The sequence below is a fragment of the Spermophilus citellus genome (assembly GCF_964194105.1).
Source record: "Spermophilus citellus genome assembly, contig: SCAFFOLD_541, whole genome shotgun sequence".
Classification (NCBI taxonomy): Eukaryota; Metazoa; Chordata; class Mammalia; order Rodentia; family Sciuridae; genus Spermophilus; species Spermophilus citellus.
Window position 1 is genome coordinate 13227 of NW_027672725.1, and position 14395 is coordinate 27621.

A 14395-nucleotide genomic window follows, 5' to 3' on the forward strand; every position below is an offset into this window, starting at 1 on the left:
ACCTGTGGTCAGCAGTGTCTCTACCTGAGGTTCTGATCACTACGAAGGGGAGGTGACCTGCACACCTGTGGTCAGCAGTGTCTCTACCTGAGGTTCTGATCACTAGGAAGAGGAGGTGACCTGCACACCTGTGGTCAGCAGTGTCTCTACCTGAGGTTCTCTTCACTAGGAAGAGGAGGTGACCTGCACACCAGTGGTCAGCAGTGTCTCTACCTGAGGTTCTGATCACTAGTAAGAGGAGGTGACCTGCACACCTGTGGTCAGCAGTGTCTCTACCTGAGGTTCTGATCACTAGGAAGAGGAGGTGACCTGTACACCTGTGGTCAGCAGTGTCTCTACCTGAGGTTCTGACCACTAGGAAGAGGAGGTGACCTGCACACCTGTGGTCAGCAGTGTCTCTACCTGAGGTTCTGACCACTAGGAAGGGGAGGTGACCTGCACACCTGTGGTCAGCAGTGTCCCTACTTGAGGTTCTGACCACTAGGAAGGGGAGGTGACCTGCACACCTGTGGTCAGCAGTGTCTCTATCTGAGGTTCTGACCACTAGGAAGGGGAGGTGACCTGCACACCTGTGGTCGGCAGTGTCTCTACCTGAGGTTCTCATCACTAGGAAGGGGAGGTGACCTGCACACCTGTGGTCAGCAGTGTCTCTACCTGAGGTTCTGACCACTAGGAAGGGGAGGTGACCTGCACACCTGTGGTCAGCAGTGTCTCTATCTGAGGTTCTGATCACTAGGAAGGGGAGGTGACCTGCACACCTGTGGTCAGCAGTGTCTCTACCTGAGGTTCTGAACACTAGGAAGAGGAGGTGACCTGCACACCTGTGGTCAGCAGTGTCTCTACCTGAGGTTCTCATCACTAGGAAGGGGAGGTGACCTGCACACCTGTGGTCAGCAGTGTCTCTATCTGAGGTTCTGACCACTAGGAAGGGGAGGTGACCTGCACACCTGTGGTCAGCAGTGTCTCTACCTGAGGTTCTGATCACTAGGAAGGGGAGGTGACCTGCACACCTGTGGTCAGCAGTGTCTCTACCTCAGGTTCTGACCACTAGGAAGAGGAGGTGACCTGCACACCTGTGGTCAGCAGTGTCTCTACCTGAGGTTCTGACCACTAGGAAGAGGAGGTGACCTGCACACCTGTGGTCAGCAGTGTCTCTACCTGAGGTTCTGACCACTAGGAAGAGGAGGTGACCTGCACACCTGTGGTCAGCAGCGTCCCTGCCTGAGGTTCTGACCACTAGGAAGGGGAGGTGACCTGCACACCTGTGGTCAGCAGTGTCCCTACCTGAGGTTCTGACCACTAGGAAGGGGAGGTGACCTGCAGACTTGTGGTCAGCAGCGTCCCTGCCTGAGGTTCTGATCGCTGGGAGTGGGAGCAGCCCTGGTGACCGTCTGCGGCAGCCTCAGGAGAGGGCACTGTCCACAGGTGCTTGGGGAGCTGGGACAGCAACATCAGGGAGCAAGGGACAGCGGGAACTGAAGCAACAGGGCAGGGCCTCCGACACAGCGTCCCCTGCTGGACCCACGTCTCCTGGGGGAGGAGGTGACCCTGGGTGAGCAATCGCCTGCGTGAAACTGTATCCTAGATAGACAAGGTCCACCTGCGGAGCAGGACTCCACAGGGTGGGCAGGAGACCCGGTGAGCAGCGGAGAGCAGGTGTCCTGGCCTGGGCAGCCACAGGAGCTCGAGGAGGGCAGCTGGGAGGCACAGCGGGGCACAGCACCCAGGCTTGCTCTGCCTGGGAACCTGGACCTGAGCTTCCTCAGAGACAAACCAGGGACTGGGGCGGCCCGAGCAGTGACCAGGATGCAGGACGCGTGGCCAGTGAGCTGGGTCAGAGGTCTGGCCACTAGGGACAGGGCTGAAGGGCTGGGGCCACTGGGGATGGACCAGAGACACTGACGCCTGACCAGGCTGGGGACAGGGACGGTGAGGGCAGGGCCGAAGGCTGAGGATGCCTCGCTCCACCCACATCCTGCAGCGTGGCCCTCCTACACAGGGACCACGTGTCCCGACACCACCTCAGTAACAGAGGCAGTGTCCTGAGCAGGACAACAGGCCAGGAGCACGCAGGCAGGGAGAGGCCAGGAGGGCAGGGCCAGGGTGGACGCCAGGCTCCCCGAGCAGTTCGCGGTGTCACCTGGGTCTGCACAGTGCCCCGCCCCAAGTCCTGCAGCAGGCTCACCGTGGTCATTGTGTCGGGCCAGGTCCTGCGCGTCGATGAGGAGGTCGTGGTCTGTGTCCAGCTCCCAAAACTTGCAGTAGATGACGTAGAAGTGCTCGTAGGAGAAGTACTCCGTCATCTGGTTGATGTCCGCCTCGTCCTCCAGCAGGGCCACGTTCTGCAAAGGACCAGGAAGTGGCTGAGCAGGTCCTGAGGGGAGGAGCCTGCTCGGGTGGGAGGAGCCTCCTGAGGATGAGGAGGGTGGGAGGGGCCTCCAGAAGATGGAGCAGTGAGTGGGAGGAGCCTCCCAAAGATGAGGTGGGTGGGAGGGGCCTCCTGAAGATGGAGCAGAGGGGGTGAGGCCTCCTGAAGATGGAGCAGTGAGTGGGAGGGGGTCTCCCGAAGATGGAGCAGTGAGTGGGAGGGGGTTCTCCAGAAGATGAGAGTGGGTGGGAGGGGCCTCTTGAAGATGGAGCAGAGGGGGTGAGGCCTCCCGAAGATGGAGCAGTGAGTGGGAGGGGGTCTCCCGAAGATGAGGTGGGTGGGAGGGGCCTCCTGAAAATGGAGCAGAGGGGGTGAGGCCTCCTGAAGATGGAGCAGTGAGTGGGAGGAGTCTCCCAAAGATGAGGTGGGTGGGAGGGGCCTCCTGAAGATGGAGCAGAGGGGGTGAGGCCTCCTGAAGATGGAGCAGTGAGTGGGAGGGGGTCTCCCGAAGATGAGAGTGGGTGGGAGGGGCCTCCTGAAGATGGAGCAGAGGGGGTGAGGCCTCCCGAAGATGGAGCAGTGAGTGGGAGGGGGTCTCCCGAAGATGAGAGTGGGTGGGAGGGGCCTCCTGAAGATGGAGCAGAGGGGGTGAGGCCTCCTGAAGATGGAGCAGTGAGTGGGAGGGGGTCTCCCGAAGATGGAGCAGTGAGTGGGAGGGGGTTCTCCAGAAGATGAGAGTGGGTGGGAGGGGCCTCCTGAAGATGGAGCAGAGGGGGTGAGGCCTCCTGAAGATGGAGCAGTGAGTGGGAGGGGGTCTCCCGAAGATGAGAGTGGGTGGGAGGGGCCTCCTGAAGATGGAGCAGAGGGGGTGAGGCCTCCTGAAGATGGAGCAGTGAGTGGGAGGGGGTTCTCCAGAAGATGAGAGTGGGTGGGAGGGGCCTCCTGAAGATGGAGCAGAGGGGGTGAGGTCTCCCGAAGATGGAGCAGTGAGTGGGAGGGGGTCTCCCGAAGATGAGAGTGGGTGGGAGGGGCCTCCTGAAGATGGAGCAGAGGGGGTGAGGCCTCCTGAAGATGGAGCAGTGAGTAGGAGGGGGTCTCCCGAAGATGGAGCAGTGAGTGGGAGGGGGTTCTCCAGAAGATGAGAGTGGGTGGGAGGGGCCTCCTGAAGATGGAGCAGAGGGGGTGAGGCCTCCTGAAGATGGAGCAGTGAGTGGGAGGGGGTTCTCCAGAAGATGAGAGTGGGTGGGAGGGGCCTCCTGAAGATGGAGCAGAGGGGGTGAGGCCTCCCGAAGATGGAGCAGTGAGTGGGAGGGGGTTCTCCAGAAGATGAGAGTGGGTGGGAGGGGCCTCCTGAAGATGGAGCAGAGGGGGTGAGGCCTCCCGAAGATGGAGCAGTGAGTGGGAGGGGGTCTCCCGAAGATGAGAGTGGGTGGGAGGGGCCTCCTGAAGATGGAGCAGAGGGGGTGAGGCCTCCCGAAGATGGAGCAGTGAGTGGGAGGGGGTCTCCCGAAGATGAGAGTGGGTGGGAGGGGCCTCCTGAAGATGGAGCAGAGGGGGTGAGGCCTCCTGAAGATGGAGCAGTGAGTGGGAGGGGGTTCTCCAGAAGATGAGAGTGGGTGGGAGGGGCCTCCTGAAGATGGAGCAGAGGGGGTGAGGCCTCCCGAAGATGGAGCAGTGAGTGGGAGGGGGTTCTCCAGAAGATGAGAGTGGGTGGGAGGGGCCTCCTGAAGATGGAGCAGAGGGGGTGAGGCCTCCTGAAGATGGAGCAGTGAGTAGGAGGGGGTCTCCCGAAGATGAGAGTGGGTGGGAGGGGCCTCCTGAAGATGGAGCAGAGGGGGTGAGGCCTCCTGAAGATGGAGCAGTGAGTGGGAGGGGGTTCTCCAGAAGATGAGAGTGGGTGGGAGGGGCCTCCTGAAGATGGAGCAGTGAGTGGGAGGGGCCTCCTGAAGATGTAGGAGTGGGAGGGGCCTCTCAACAATGGAGCAGTGAGTGGGGGGGCCTCCTGAAGATGTTGGATGAGTGGGAGGGGCATCCTGAAGACGGAGCAGCGGGTGGGAGGGGCATCCTGAAGACGGAGCAGCGGGTGGGAGGGGCATCCTGAAGAAGGAGAAATGGCTTGGTAGAGCCTCCTGAAAAAGGGCCCGGAGCCTCTTGTGTCTAGGGGACGGGCTCTGCTCTGAGGAAGGGGCGGCTTCAGAGAGAGGGCAGCTTCCTCAGGGGTGAGTGTAGGAAGTCTGGAGGGAGGCCAAGGCGCAGGGCAGGCACACATGTCAGGCCATGCCGAGGACAGGCTGGCCATGCTGGAGACTCTGTGTCCCCTGATGGGACCTGGTGCTGGGTGGCCTGAGGGTCCTCTATGCCGGGGCCCGCACCCGGGTCCTCCAGCAGAGGAAGGAGCCCACCTCCCCTGGACGCACCTGCAGGAAGGTGCTCCTCCGGAGCTCCGTGCAGGTGATCCTCCCAGTCCAGGACCTGTTGACGGTGTAGAATATCCTCTGGATGACCTGCAGGAGGAGGACCCTCAGCACAGCACGAGCAGGTCAGGAGGGGGCCTGCGCAGCGCTCCAGTCACCAGCAGAGGGCGCCCGCCCCCACAAGTCAGGCGGGGCCTTTCAAAACCACCACAGGCCCCAGCTGCATAAGGGCAGAGCCTGGCTGTGCTCGGGCTGCCCTGAGGGCACGGGGACACAGCAGGGCCAGGGCTGTGCTGGACAGGGATGGAGTCCTGCCCAGGCTGCAGGGAGGGATGGGGAGGGCTCTCCAGGCCCAGGGCTGCGTCTGAGCTGCTCACAGCCAGGAGAGATGAGCTGGGGGCCAGGACAGGGATGACAGAGGCTGAGGACAGTGCAGGGTGAGCCTGGGCTGAGAACCTGCGCGGAGACTTCCACATACAGCCCGGCACACGTGGTGGCAGTGACCTCCCTCCCACGTGGCACAGCCAGCCTGATCTGCAGACGGGGCTAGCTCTGCCCCAGGGCAGGGGTGTCCCACAGCTGATCCCAGGACGCGCCCCCTGCTCACCCCCACCCTGGCACTGGGACGTCTCTGGCCCCAGACCTCATGCCCCGAGCCGCAGGCCGCCTCTGGAAATCCGGCACCTCTGCTCATGGGCAGTGCAGACCCACAGCCCCACGAGTGGGCAGCAGGGTCAGCTGAGCCCACCAGATGCAAGGAGGGCAGCGCTCCAAGGAGTCCACTCTGCCCCACCCACGACCCCCCAGAGCAGACATGTCCCTGCCACCCATGGCCCTGGGACAGGCGCCCTCACCACGTCCCTGAGTCCCGCAGGACACATGAGCACTGTCACCACCCAGAAGCCCAAGGCCAGCGGACGCTGCATTCAGGTGCTCCAGTGTCATGAGGCCACGCGCTGTCCCTCAGGGGTGGCAGCGCTGGTGCCTGGCCCACAAGCTCGTGATTGATATGTCTGACTCGAGCAGGGGCGGGGCCGAAAGCCTGCGGGAGCCCTGGTCACCCCGCAGCTGCTGTCCCAACACTGGCCCTGGGACTCACCGTGGTGATGTAGCGGGAGTGGAACTCGGACGCCTCCTTCAGGAAGGACAGGCCAGGGTGCGTGTTCACCACGTCCTGCACGCAGAGGGACAGAATGAAGGCCGCGCCACCCAAGCCAGTGCGGTGCGGGTCGTCCTGCCAGACTCGGCCGAGCCGCGCCAGGGCCGTGGGAGAGGCTGCAGGTCCACCCAAGCAGCCTGGCACCGCCTCTCACGACCCCGAGGGCTGCGGGGTAGCACTCCCACCTGTGGACCCCACTCCCTCAGCCACTCCCCACCAGGCCCCTCAGTCCCCCGCCTCCATGGGGTGAGAAGAGCCAGGCAGCCACGCCCAGGGAGCCAGCCTAGCAAGGAAAAGGGCCTCAGCGAGGAGCCCCAGGGGACCAACTGACCTGTCCCCCACCCCCAGGCCCCAGGCCCAGGGACCCCAGGCCCAAGTGCGCAGTCCGCACCCACACGGAAGGCTCTGCAGCTGGGGATTCGTGGGGCAGCACAGGGGCGGGGCCCAGGCCTGTGTGGGAGGAGCCCCAGGTGAGCGGCCTCCCCTGACCCCCAGGCCACACAGCTGATAGGACCCACATGCGCCGCCCACACTGTGGCTGGGGTCCTGGGGCAGCAGGGGGCGGGGCCTAGGCCTGTGTGGGAGGAGCCCAGGTGAGCCGCCCCGCTCCCAGGACAACAGCCCACGGGACCCACATGCGCAGTCCACACTGCGGCTGGGGGTTCCTGGTGCAGCAGGGGGCGGGGCCCAGGCCTGTGTGGGAGGAGCCCAGGTGAGCAGCCCCGCCCCCTGCACTCCCAGGACAACAGCCCACGGGACCCACATGCGCAGCCCACTGTGCACTGCGGCTGGGGGTTCCTGGTGCAGCAGGGGGCGGGGCCCAGGCCTGTGTGGGAGGAGCCCAGGTGAGCAGCCCCGCCCCCTGCACTCCCAGGACAACAGCCCACGGGACCCACATGTGCAGTCCACACTGCAGCTGGGGGTTCCTGGTGCAGCAGGGGGCGGGGCCCAGGCCTGTGTGGGAGGAGCCCAGGTGAGCAGCCCCGCCCCCTGCACTCCCAGGACAACAGCCCACGGGACCCACATGCGCAGCCCACTGCGCACTGCGGCGGGAGTCCTGGGGCAGCAGGGGGGCGGGGCCCAGGCCTGTGTGGGAGGAGCCCAGGTGAGCAGCCCCGCCCCCTGCACTCCCAGGACAACAGCCCACGGGACCCACATGCGCAGCCCACTGTGCACTGCGGCTGGGGGTTCCTGGTGCAGCAGGGGGCGGGGCCCAGGCCTGTGTGGGAGGAGCCCAGGTGAGCAGCCCCGCCCCCTGCACTCCCAGGACAACAGCCCACGGGACCCACATGTGCAGTCCACACTGCAGCTGGGGGTTCCTGGTGCAGCAGGGGGCGGGGCCCAGGCCTGTGTGGGAGGAGCCCAGGTGAGCAGCCCCGCCCCCTGCACTCCCAGGACAACAGCCCACGGGACCCACATGCGCAGCCCACTGCGCACTGCGGCGGGAGTCCTGGGGCAGCAGGGGGGCGGGGCCCAGGCCTGTGTGGGAGGAGCCCAGGTGAGCAGCCCCGCCCCCTGCACTCCCAGGACAACAGCCCACGGGACCCACATGTGCAGTCCACACTGCAGCTGGGGGTTCCTGGTGCAGCAGGGGGCGGGGCCCAGGCCTGTGTGGGAGGAGCCCAGGTGAGCAGCCCCGCCCCCTGCACTCCCAGGACAACAGCCCACGGGACCCACATGACCCACATGCGCAGTCCACACTGCGGCTGGGGGTTCCTGGTGCAGCAGGGGGCGGGGCCCAGGCCTGTGTGGGAGGAGCCCCACATGCGCATCCCCACTGCTGCGGGAGTTATGGGGCAGCACAGGGGTGGGGCCCAGGCCTGCATGCATCTGGACACGGTGTCCCTCCAGGTGCGATGCTCACCTGCAGGAAGGGGACGAAGTCTTCCTGCACCAGGTAGTTGCAGCCGGGATTCATGAGCAGGTGCACGAATTTGGCGGCTTCGTCGTGGCAGTTTTGGAGGATCCTGGGGAAACGAGGTCTGAGCCACCGTCCTGCCCCAGACGCGGGGGTGGGTGGACAGAGTACAGATGAGCGAGGAGGCTGGGGTGGACTGGAGGCCGGGCCATGGATGCGCACCTGTGAATGACCCAGCTCCAGGGGATGGCTACTGGGGACGAGGACCCGGGGACCCTGCCCCCTCTGTGCCCTCCCTGGCCGGGACTCACTTTCTCCACATGGCCACGAACTTGTGGACGGACACTGAGCCTGTGCGCTCCCCGCCGGCTCCATAGAAGAGAGGCCCCTTCCAGTACAGTGGGCAGCCGCAGGCCTGAGGGACAGAGGAAGCGGTCAGCGGGCCCTAGACACACGGCACACACTTGAGCAGAGAGGGAGGGCGCTGCTGCAGACCACGCAGCCCTCGGCCCCCAGGGAGCAGGGAGAGCTGCCCTTGTTTTGCTGCAGGGCGACCGCCAGCCCTGGGAGGTGGGAGGGTGGCGCTGGCTCCCGTGCTCGGCGCACAGTACCCCACAGCACACAGCACTTGGTGTCCCTGGAAGGAGCCTGGCTGTGCCCAGGCCCAGAGGCCCAGCAGCACACGCAGAAGAGCCCCACCTTCTGCTGACTGCCCCAACCCAACAAGACCAGCAACCACACACTTCAAACCCGAGGCTGCAACAGGGCCAGCCACAGCAGGGCACAGCACACTGGGAGCCACCTCAGGCCCAGGTCCCGCCTCGCAGCCCCAGGAGGCAGCAGGGCCACAGCACGTCCACAGAGGTGTCCACACAGCCAACCCAGCACCGGGGGCCTGAGACCAGGGGAGCCCTGTGCTCTCCCAGGACAGCAGAACGGCAGTGGGCCGGCTGGGCTCTGGCAGGGCGCTTGGCCAGCGTGGCGGGGCCCTGGGTCCCACTCTCAGCACCCAGTAAAGATAAGGAAACCAAGAACAAGGTCTTGTGTCCACCGCAACTAAAGCCATTGAGATTACAAAGAAAAAACACCAGGCCTAAGGGGCCCGCCCACGCGCCAGCCATGCGGCCACAGAGCCCACACAGGGTGGTCGCGTGTCCAACAGGCTGGCCTTCGGGGAAACAGGGCTGGCAGGATGACCCTCTTGCCCAAAGCCGCCTGGGTACAGACCCGCCCCCAGCGGTACAAAGGCCCCAGGGCTCCACAGCCCCGCAGCACCGGACAGCCCCACCAGGCACTGAGGAGGGGACCACGCCAGGCTCCTCCCGGTTCCCAGTAGCGAGACCCGAGGTCCCCGCTTGTCAAGGACCCAGCCTGTGAGAGTGCAGCCACCACGCCAGGACAAAGGGCAAAACACCTCAGAAAACATGGCTGCTGCACAGAGCGCAGAGCAGGAGCCCACAAGGTAGGCGACACCCGCATCCTGGAAAAGGGAGTTGAGGTCGGCAGGGGTGTCCCCGAGTTCCCGTGCTGACCCTCACCCAAGTGCTGCTGTGGGGGGGCTCGGGGAGGGCGGAGCTCCCAGGAGCAGCCCGTGAAGGGGACCAGGGTCCTCACCAGAGAGACCGAGAGCCCCCTGCCCGTCCACCATGGAGGACCCAAGAGAAGACGCCTCTAGGAGCAGGAGCAGCCTCAGCTGACCCCGGTCGGCCCCGCCTGGACCTCGGGCTGCAGCCCAGAGCTGACCTGTCCCTGCCTGCTGCTCTGAGCAGCCGCGGTCACTGGTGAGAGAATGCACAGAGTCGTGACCCATGGAACCACAGGTCACCAGACACAGGGGAGACTGAGAACACTCCGTCCCCGTGTCGGGACAAGACCCAAGTCACCACGGACGCTGGGCTGGGCAAAGAGGCTGACACAGGATGGGGAAGGAGGGGACCGTCACCATCTGCGCCACAGGGCGAGGACGCAGCAGCTCCAGAGCAGCGACCATGTGCGGAAGTAGTGACCATCTCCAGCACAGCTGCTGGACCCAGGAGGACACCCAGACAGACGGCCAGTGCCCCAGCACAGAACTCAGCACCAGGAAGGGGCATTGAGTCGAAGGCTGCTGCTCTGCAGTGCTGAGCACAGTCCTCCAGGGCACTGCTGACCAGAGACGGACCGCAGGGCCACCAAGAGGGCCCAGGACACGGCCCTCCCTGCGCTGCCCACACACAGGTCCACAGCAGGCTGACCCTCCTGTGCGAGCAGCACGCGAGACCATGGCCACCCAGAACCTGCAGCCTCAGACAGCCCAGGAGCACAGCAGACGTGCGGGTCCCAACAACAGGCCCCGGCCTCCTGAAACCTGCCCAGAGACCTCCAGCAACGAGGCCCGGATGGTTCCTGCCCAGGAGCCCCCAGACCCGACTCTGAAGGTGAGCACCTCGAAGAACCTGGGCCATCCCCCAGCACCAGGCAAAGCAGATACCAGGAGGGGCGGGGCCTCATGCCACACCAGGTCACCAGCACCACGAGTCCAGGTGCACCAGGTCACCAAGACTGCACCAAGCCAACCTGCAGGAGCAGGACTCAGCACTCAGCACCACGTGCTCACAGGAGAGAGCAGGAGCCTCAGCTGTGCACCAGGACACCAAGACTGCACCAAGCCAACCTGCAAGAGCAGTACTCAGCACACAGCACCACGTGCTCACAGGGGAGAGGAGGATCCTCAGCTGTGCACCAGGACACCAGGACTGCACCAAGCCAACCTGCAGGAGCAGTACTCAGCTCACAGCACCACGTGCTCACAGGAGAGAGCAGGAGCCTCAGCTGTGCACCAGGACACCAGGACTGCACCAAGCCAACCTGCAGGAGCAGTACTCAGCTCACAGCACCACGTGGTCACAGGGGAGAGGAGGAGCAGCCTCAGCTGTGCACCAGGTCACCAGGAGTGCACCAAGCCAACCTGCAGGAGCAGTACTCAGCTGACAGCACCACGTGGTCACAGGGGAGAGGAGGAGCAGCCTCAGCTGTGCACCAGGTAACCAGGACTGCACCAAGCCAACCTGCAGGAGCAGTACTCAGCTCACAGCACCACGTGCTCACAGGCGAGAGGAGGAGCAGCCTCAGCTGTGCACCAGGTCACCAGGACTGCACCAAGCCAACCTGCAGGAGCAGTACTCAGGTCACAGCACCACGTGCTCACAGGGGAGAGGAGAAGCCTCAGCTATGCACAAGGACACCAGGACTGCACCAAGCCAACCTGCAAGAGCAGTACTCAGCTGACAGCACCACGTGGTCACAGGGGAGAGGAGGAGCCTCAGCTGTGCACCAGGACACCAGGACTGCACCAAGCCAACCTGCAAGAGCAGTACTCAGCTGACAGCACCACGTGGTCACAGGGGAGAGGAGGAGCCTCAGCTGTGCAGCAGGTCACCAGGACTGCACCAAGCCAACCTGCAGGAGCAGTACTCAGGTCACAGCACCACGTTCTCACAGGGGAGAGGAGGAGACTCAGCTGTGCACCAGGACACCAGGACTGCACCAAGCCAACCTGCAGGAGCAGTACTCAGCTGACAGCACCACGTGCTCACAGCGGAGAGGAGGAGCCTCAGCTGTGCACCAGGACACCAGGACTGCACCAAGCCAACCTGCAGGCAGTACTCAGCTCACAGCACCACGTTCTCACAGGGGAGAGGAGGAGCCTCAGCTGTGCACCAGGTCACCAGGACTGCACCAAGCCAACCTGCAGGAGCAGTACTCAGGTCACAGCACCACGTTCTCACAGGGGAGAGGAGGAGACTCAGCTGTGCACCAGGACACCAGGACTGCACCAAGCCAACCTGCAGGAGCAGTACTCAGCATACAGCACCACGTGGTCACAGGGGAGAGGAGGAGCAGCCTCAGCTGTGCACCAGGTCACCAGGACTGCGCCAAGCCAACCTGCAGGAGCAGTACTCAGCTCACAGCACCACGTGCTCACAGGGGAGAGGAGGAGACTCAGCTGTGCACGAAGTCACCAGCACTCCACCAAGCCAACCTGCAGGAGCAGTACTCAGCACACAGCACCACGTGCTCACAGGGGAGAGGAGGATCCTCAGCTGTGCACCAGGTCACCAGGACTGCACCAAGCCAACCTGCAGGAGCAGTACTCAGCTGACAGCACCACGTGGTCACAGGGGAGAGGAGGAGCCTCAGCTGTGCAGCAGGTCACCAGGACTGCACCAAGCCAACCTGCAGGAGCAGTACTCAGGTCACAGCACCACGTTCTCACAGGGGAGAGGAGGAGACTCAGCTGTGCACCAGGACACCAGGACTGCACCAAGCCAACCTGCAGGAGCAGTACTCAGCTGACAGCACCACGTGCTCACAGCGGAGAGGAGGAGCCTCAGCTGTGCACCAGGACACCAGGACTGCACCAAGCCAACCTGCAGGAGCAGTACTCAGCATACAGCACCACGTGGTCACAGAGGAGAGGAGGAGCAGCCTCAGCTGTGCACCAGGTCATCAGGACTGCGCCAAGCCAACCTGCAGGAGCAGTACTCAGCTCACAGCACCACGTGCTCACAGCGGAGAGGAGGAGCCTCAGCTGTGCACCAGGACACCAGGACTGCACCAAGCCAACCTGCAGGAGCAGTACTCAGCATACAGCACCACGTGGTCACAGGGGAGAGGAGGAGCAGCCTCAGCTGTGCACCAGGTCACCAGGACTGCGCCAAGCCAACCTGCAGGAGCAGTACTCAGCTCACAGCACCACGTGCTCACAGGGGAGAGGAGGAGACTCAGCTGTGCACGAAGTCACCAGCACTCCACCAAGCCAACCTGCAGGAGCAGTACTCAGCACACAGCACCACGTGCTCACAGGGGAGAGGAGGATCCTCAGCTGTGCACCAGGTCACCAGGACTGCACCAAGCCAACCTGCAGGAGCAGTACTCAGCTCACAGCACCACGTGCTCACAGCGGAGAGGAGGAGCCTCAGCTGTGCACCAGGACACCAGGACTGCACCAAGCCAACCTGCAGGAGCAGTACTCAGCATACAGCACCACGTGGTCACAGGGGAGAGGAGGAGCAGCCTCAGCTGTGCACCAGGTCACCAGGACTGCGCCAAGCCAACCTGCAGGAGCAGTACTCAGCTCACAGCACCACGTGCTCACAGCGGAGAGGAGGAGCCTCAGCTGTGCACCAGGACACCAGGACTGCACCAAGCCAACCTGCAGGAGCAGTACTCAGCATACAGCACCACGTGGTCACAGGGGAGAGGAGGAGCAGCCTCAGCTGTGCACCAGGTCACCAGGACTGCGCCAAGCCAACCTGCAGGAGCAGTACTCAGCTCACAGCACCACGTGCTCACAGGGGAGAGGAGGAGACTCAGCTGTGCACGAAGTCACCAGCACTCCACCAAGCCAACCTGCAGGAGCAGTACTCAGCACACAGCACCACGTGCTCACAGGGGAGAGGAGGATCCTCAGCTGTGCACCAGGTCACCAGGACTGCACCAAGCCAACCTGCAGGAGCAGTACTCAGCTCACAGCACCACGTGCTCACAGGGGAGAGGAGGAGCCTCAGCTGTGCACAAAGTCACCAGCACTGCACCAAGCCAACCTGCAGCAGCAGTACTCAGCTCACAGCACCACGTGGTCACAGGGGAGAGGAGGATCCTCAGCTGTGCACCAGGTCACCATGACTGCACCAAGCTAACCTGCAGGAGCAGTACTTAGCACACAGCACCCCGTGCTCACAGGGGAGAGGAGGAGCCTCAGCTGTGCACCAGATCACCAGGACTGCACCAAGCCAACCTGCAGGAGCAGTACTCAGCTCACAGCACCACGTGCTAACAGCGGAGAGGAGGAGCAGCCTCAGCTATGCACAAGGACACCAGGACTGCGCCAAGCCAACCTGCAGGAGCAGTACTCAGCTCACAGCACCACGTGCTCACAGGGGAGAGGAGGAGCCTCAGCTGTGCACCAAGTCACCAGCACTGCACCAAGCCAACCTGCAGGAGCAGTACTCAGCTCACAGCACCACGTGGTCACAGGGAAGAGGAGGATCCTCAGATGTGCACCAGGTCACCATGACTGCACCAAGCTAACCTGCAGGAGCAGTACTTAGCACACAGCACCCCGTGCTCACAGGGGAGAGGAGGAGCCTCAGCTGTGCACCAGGACACCATGACTGCACCAAGCCAACCTGCAGGAGCAGGACTCAGCACACAGCACCACGTGCTCACAGGGGAGAGGAGGAGCCTCAGCTGTGCACCAAGTCACCAGCACTGCACCAAGCCAACCTGCAGGAGCAGTACTCAGCTCACAGCACCCCGTGCTCACAGGGGAGAGGAGGAGACTCAGCTGTGCACCAGGTCACCAGGACTGCACCAGGCCAACCTGCAGGAGCAGTACTCAGCTGACAGCACCACGTACTCACAGGGGAGAGGAGGAGCCTCAGCCGTGCACCAGGACACCAGGACTGCACCAAGCCAACCTGCAGGAGCAGTACTCAGCTCACAGCACCACGTGCTCACAGGGGAGAGGAGGAGCCTCAGGTGTGCACCAAGTCACCAGCACTGCACCAAGCTAACCTGCAGGAGCAGTACTCAGCACACAGCACCACGTGCTC

General features: G+C 63.8%; 1 protein-coding gene across 1 annotated transcript in view; it reads right to left on the reverse strand.

Annotated features, from left to right (window-relative positions):
- Positions 1–1976: 1976 nt before the first annotated feature.
- LOC308640704 (serine/threonine-protein phosphatase 2A regulatory subunit B'' subunit beta-like) overlaps positions 1977–14395 on the reverse strand; it is a 52706-nt gene continuing 40287 nt past the window's right edge. The window contains exons 3-7 of the mRNA XM_081312485.1: positions 8111–8214; positions 7806–7908; positions 5882–5956; positions 4786–4872; positions 1977–2342 (exon numbers count right to left, since the gene is read on the reverse strand). Coding sequence (XP_081168611.1) covers positions 1992–2342; positions 4786–4872; positions 5882–5956; positions 7806–7908; positions 8111–8214 — 720 coding nt within the window. The 3' untranslated portion in view covers positions 1977–1991. The remainder of the gene's footprint in view (positions 2343–4785; positions 4873–5881; positions 5957–7805; positions 7909–8110; positions 8215–14395) is intronic.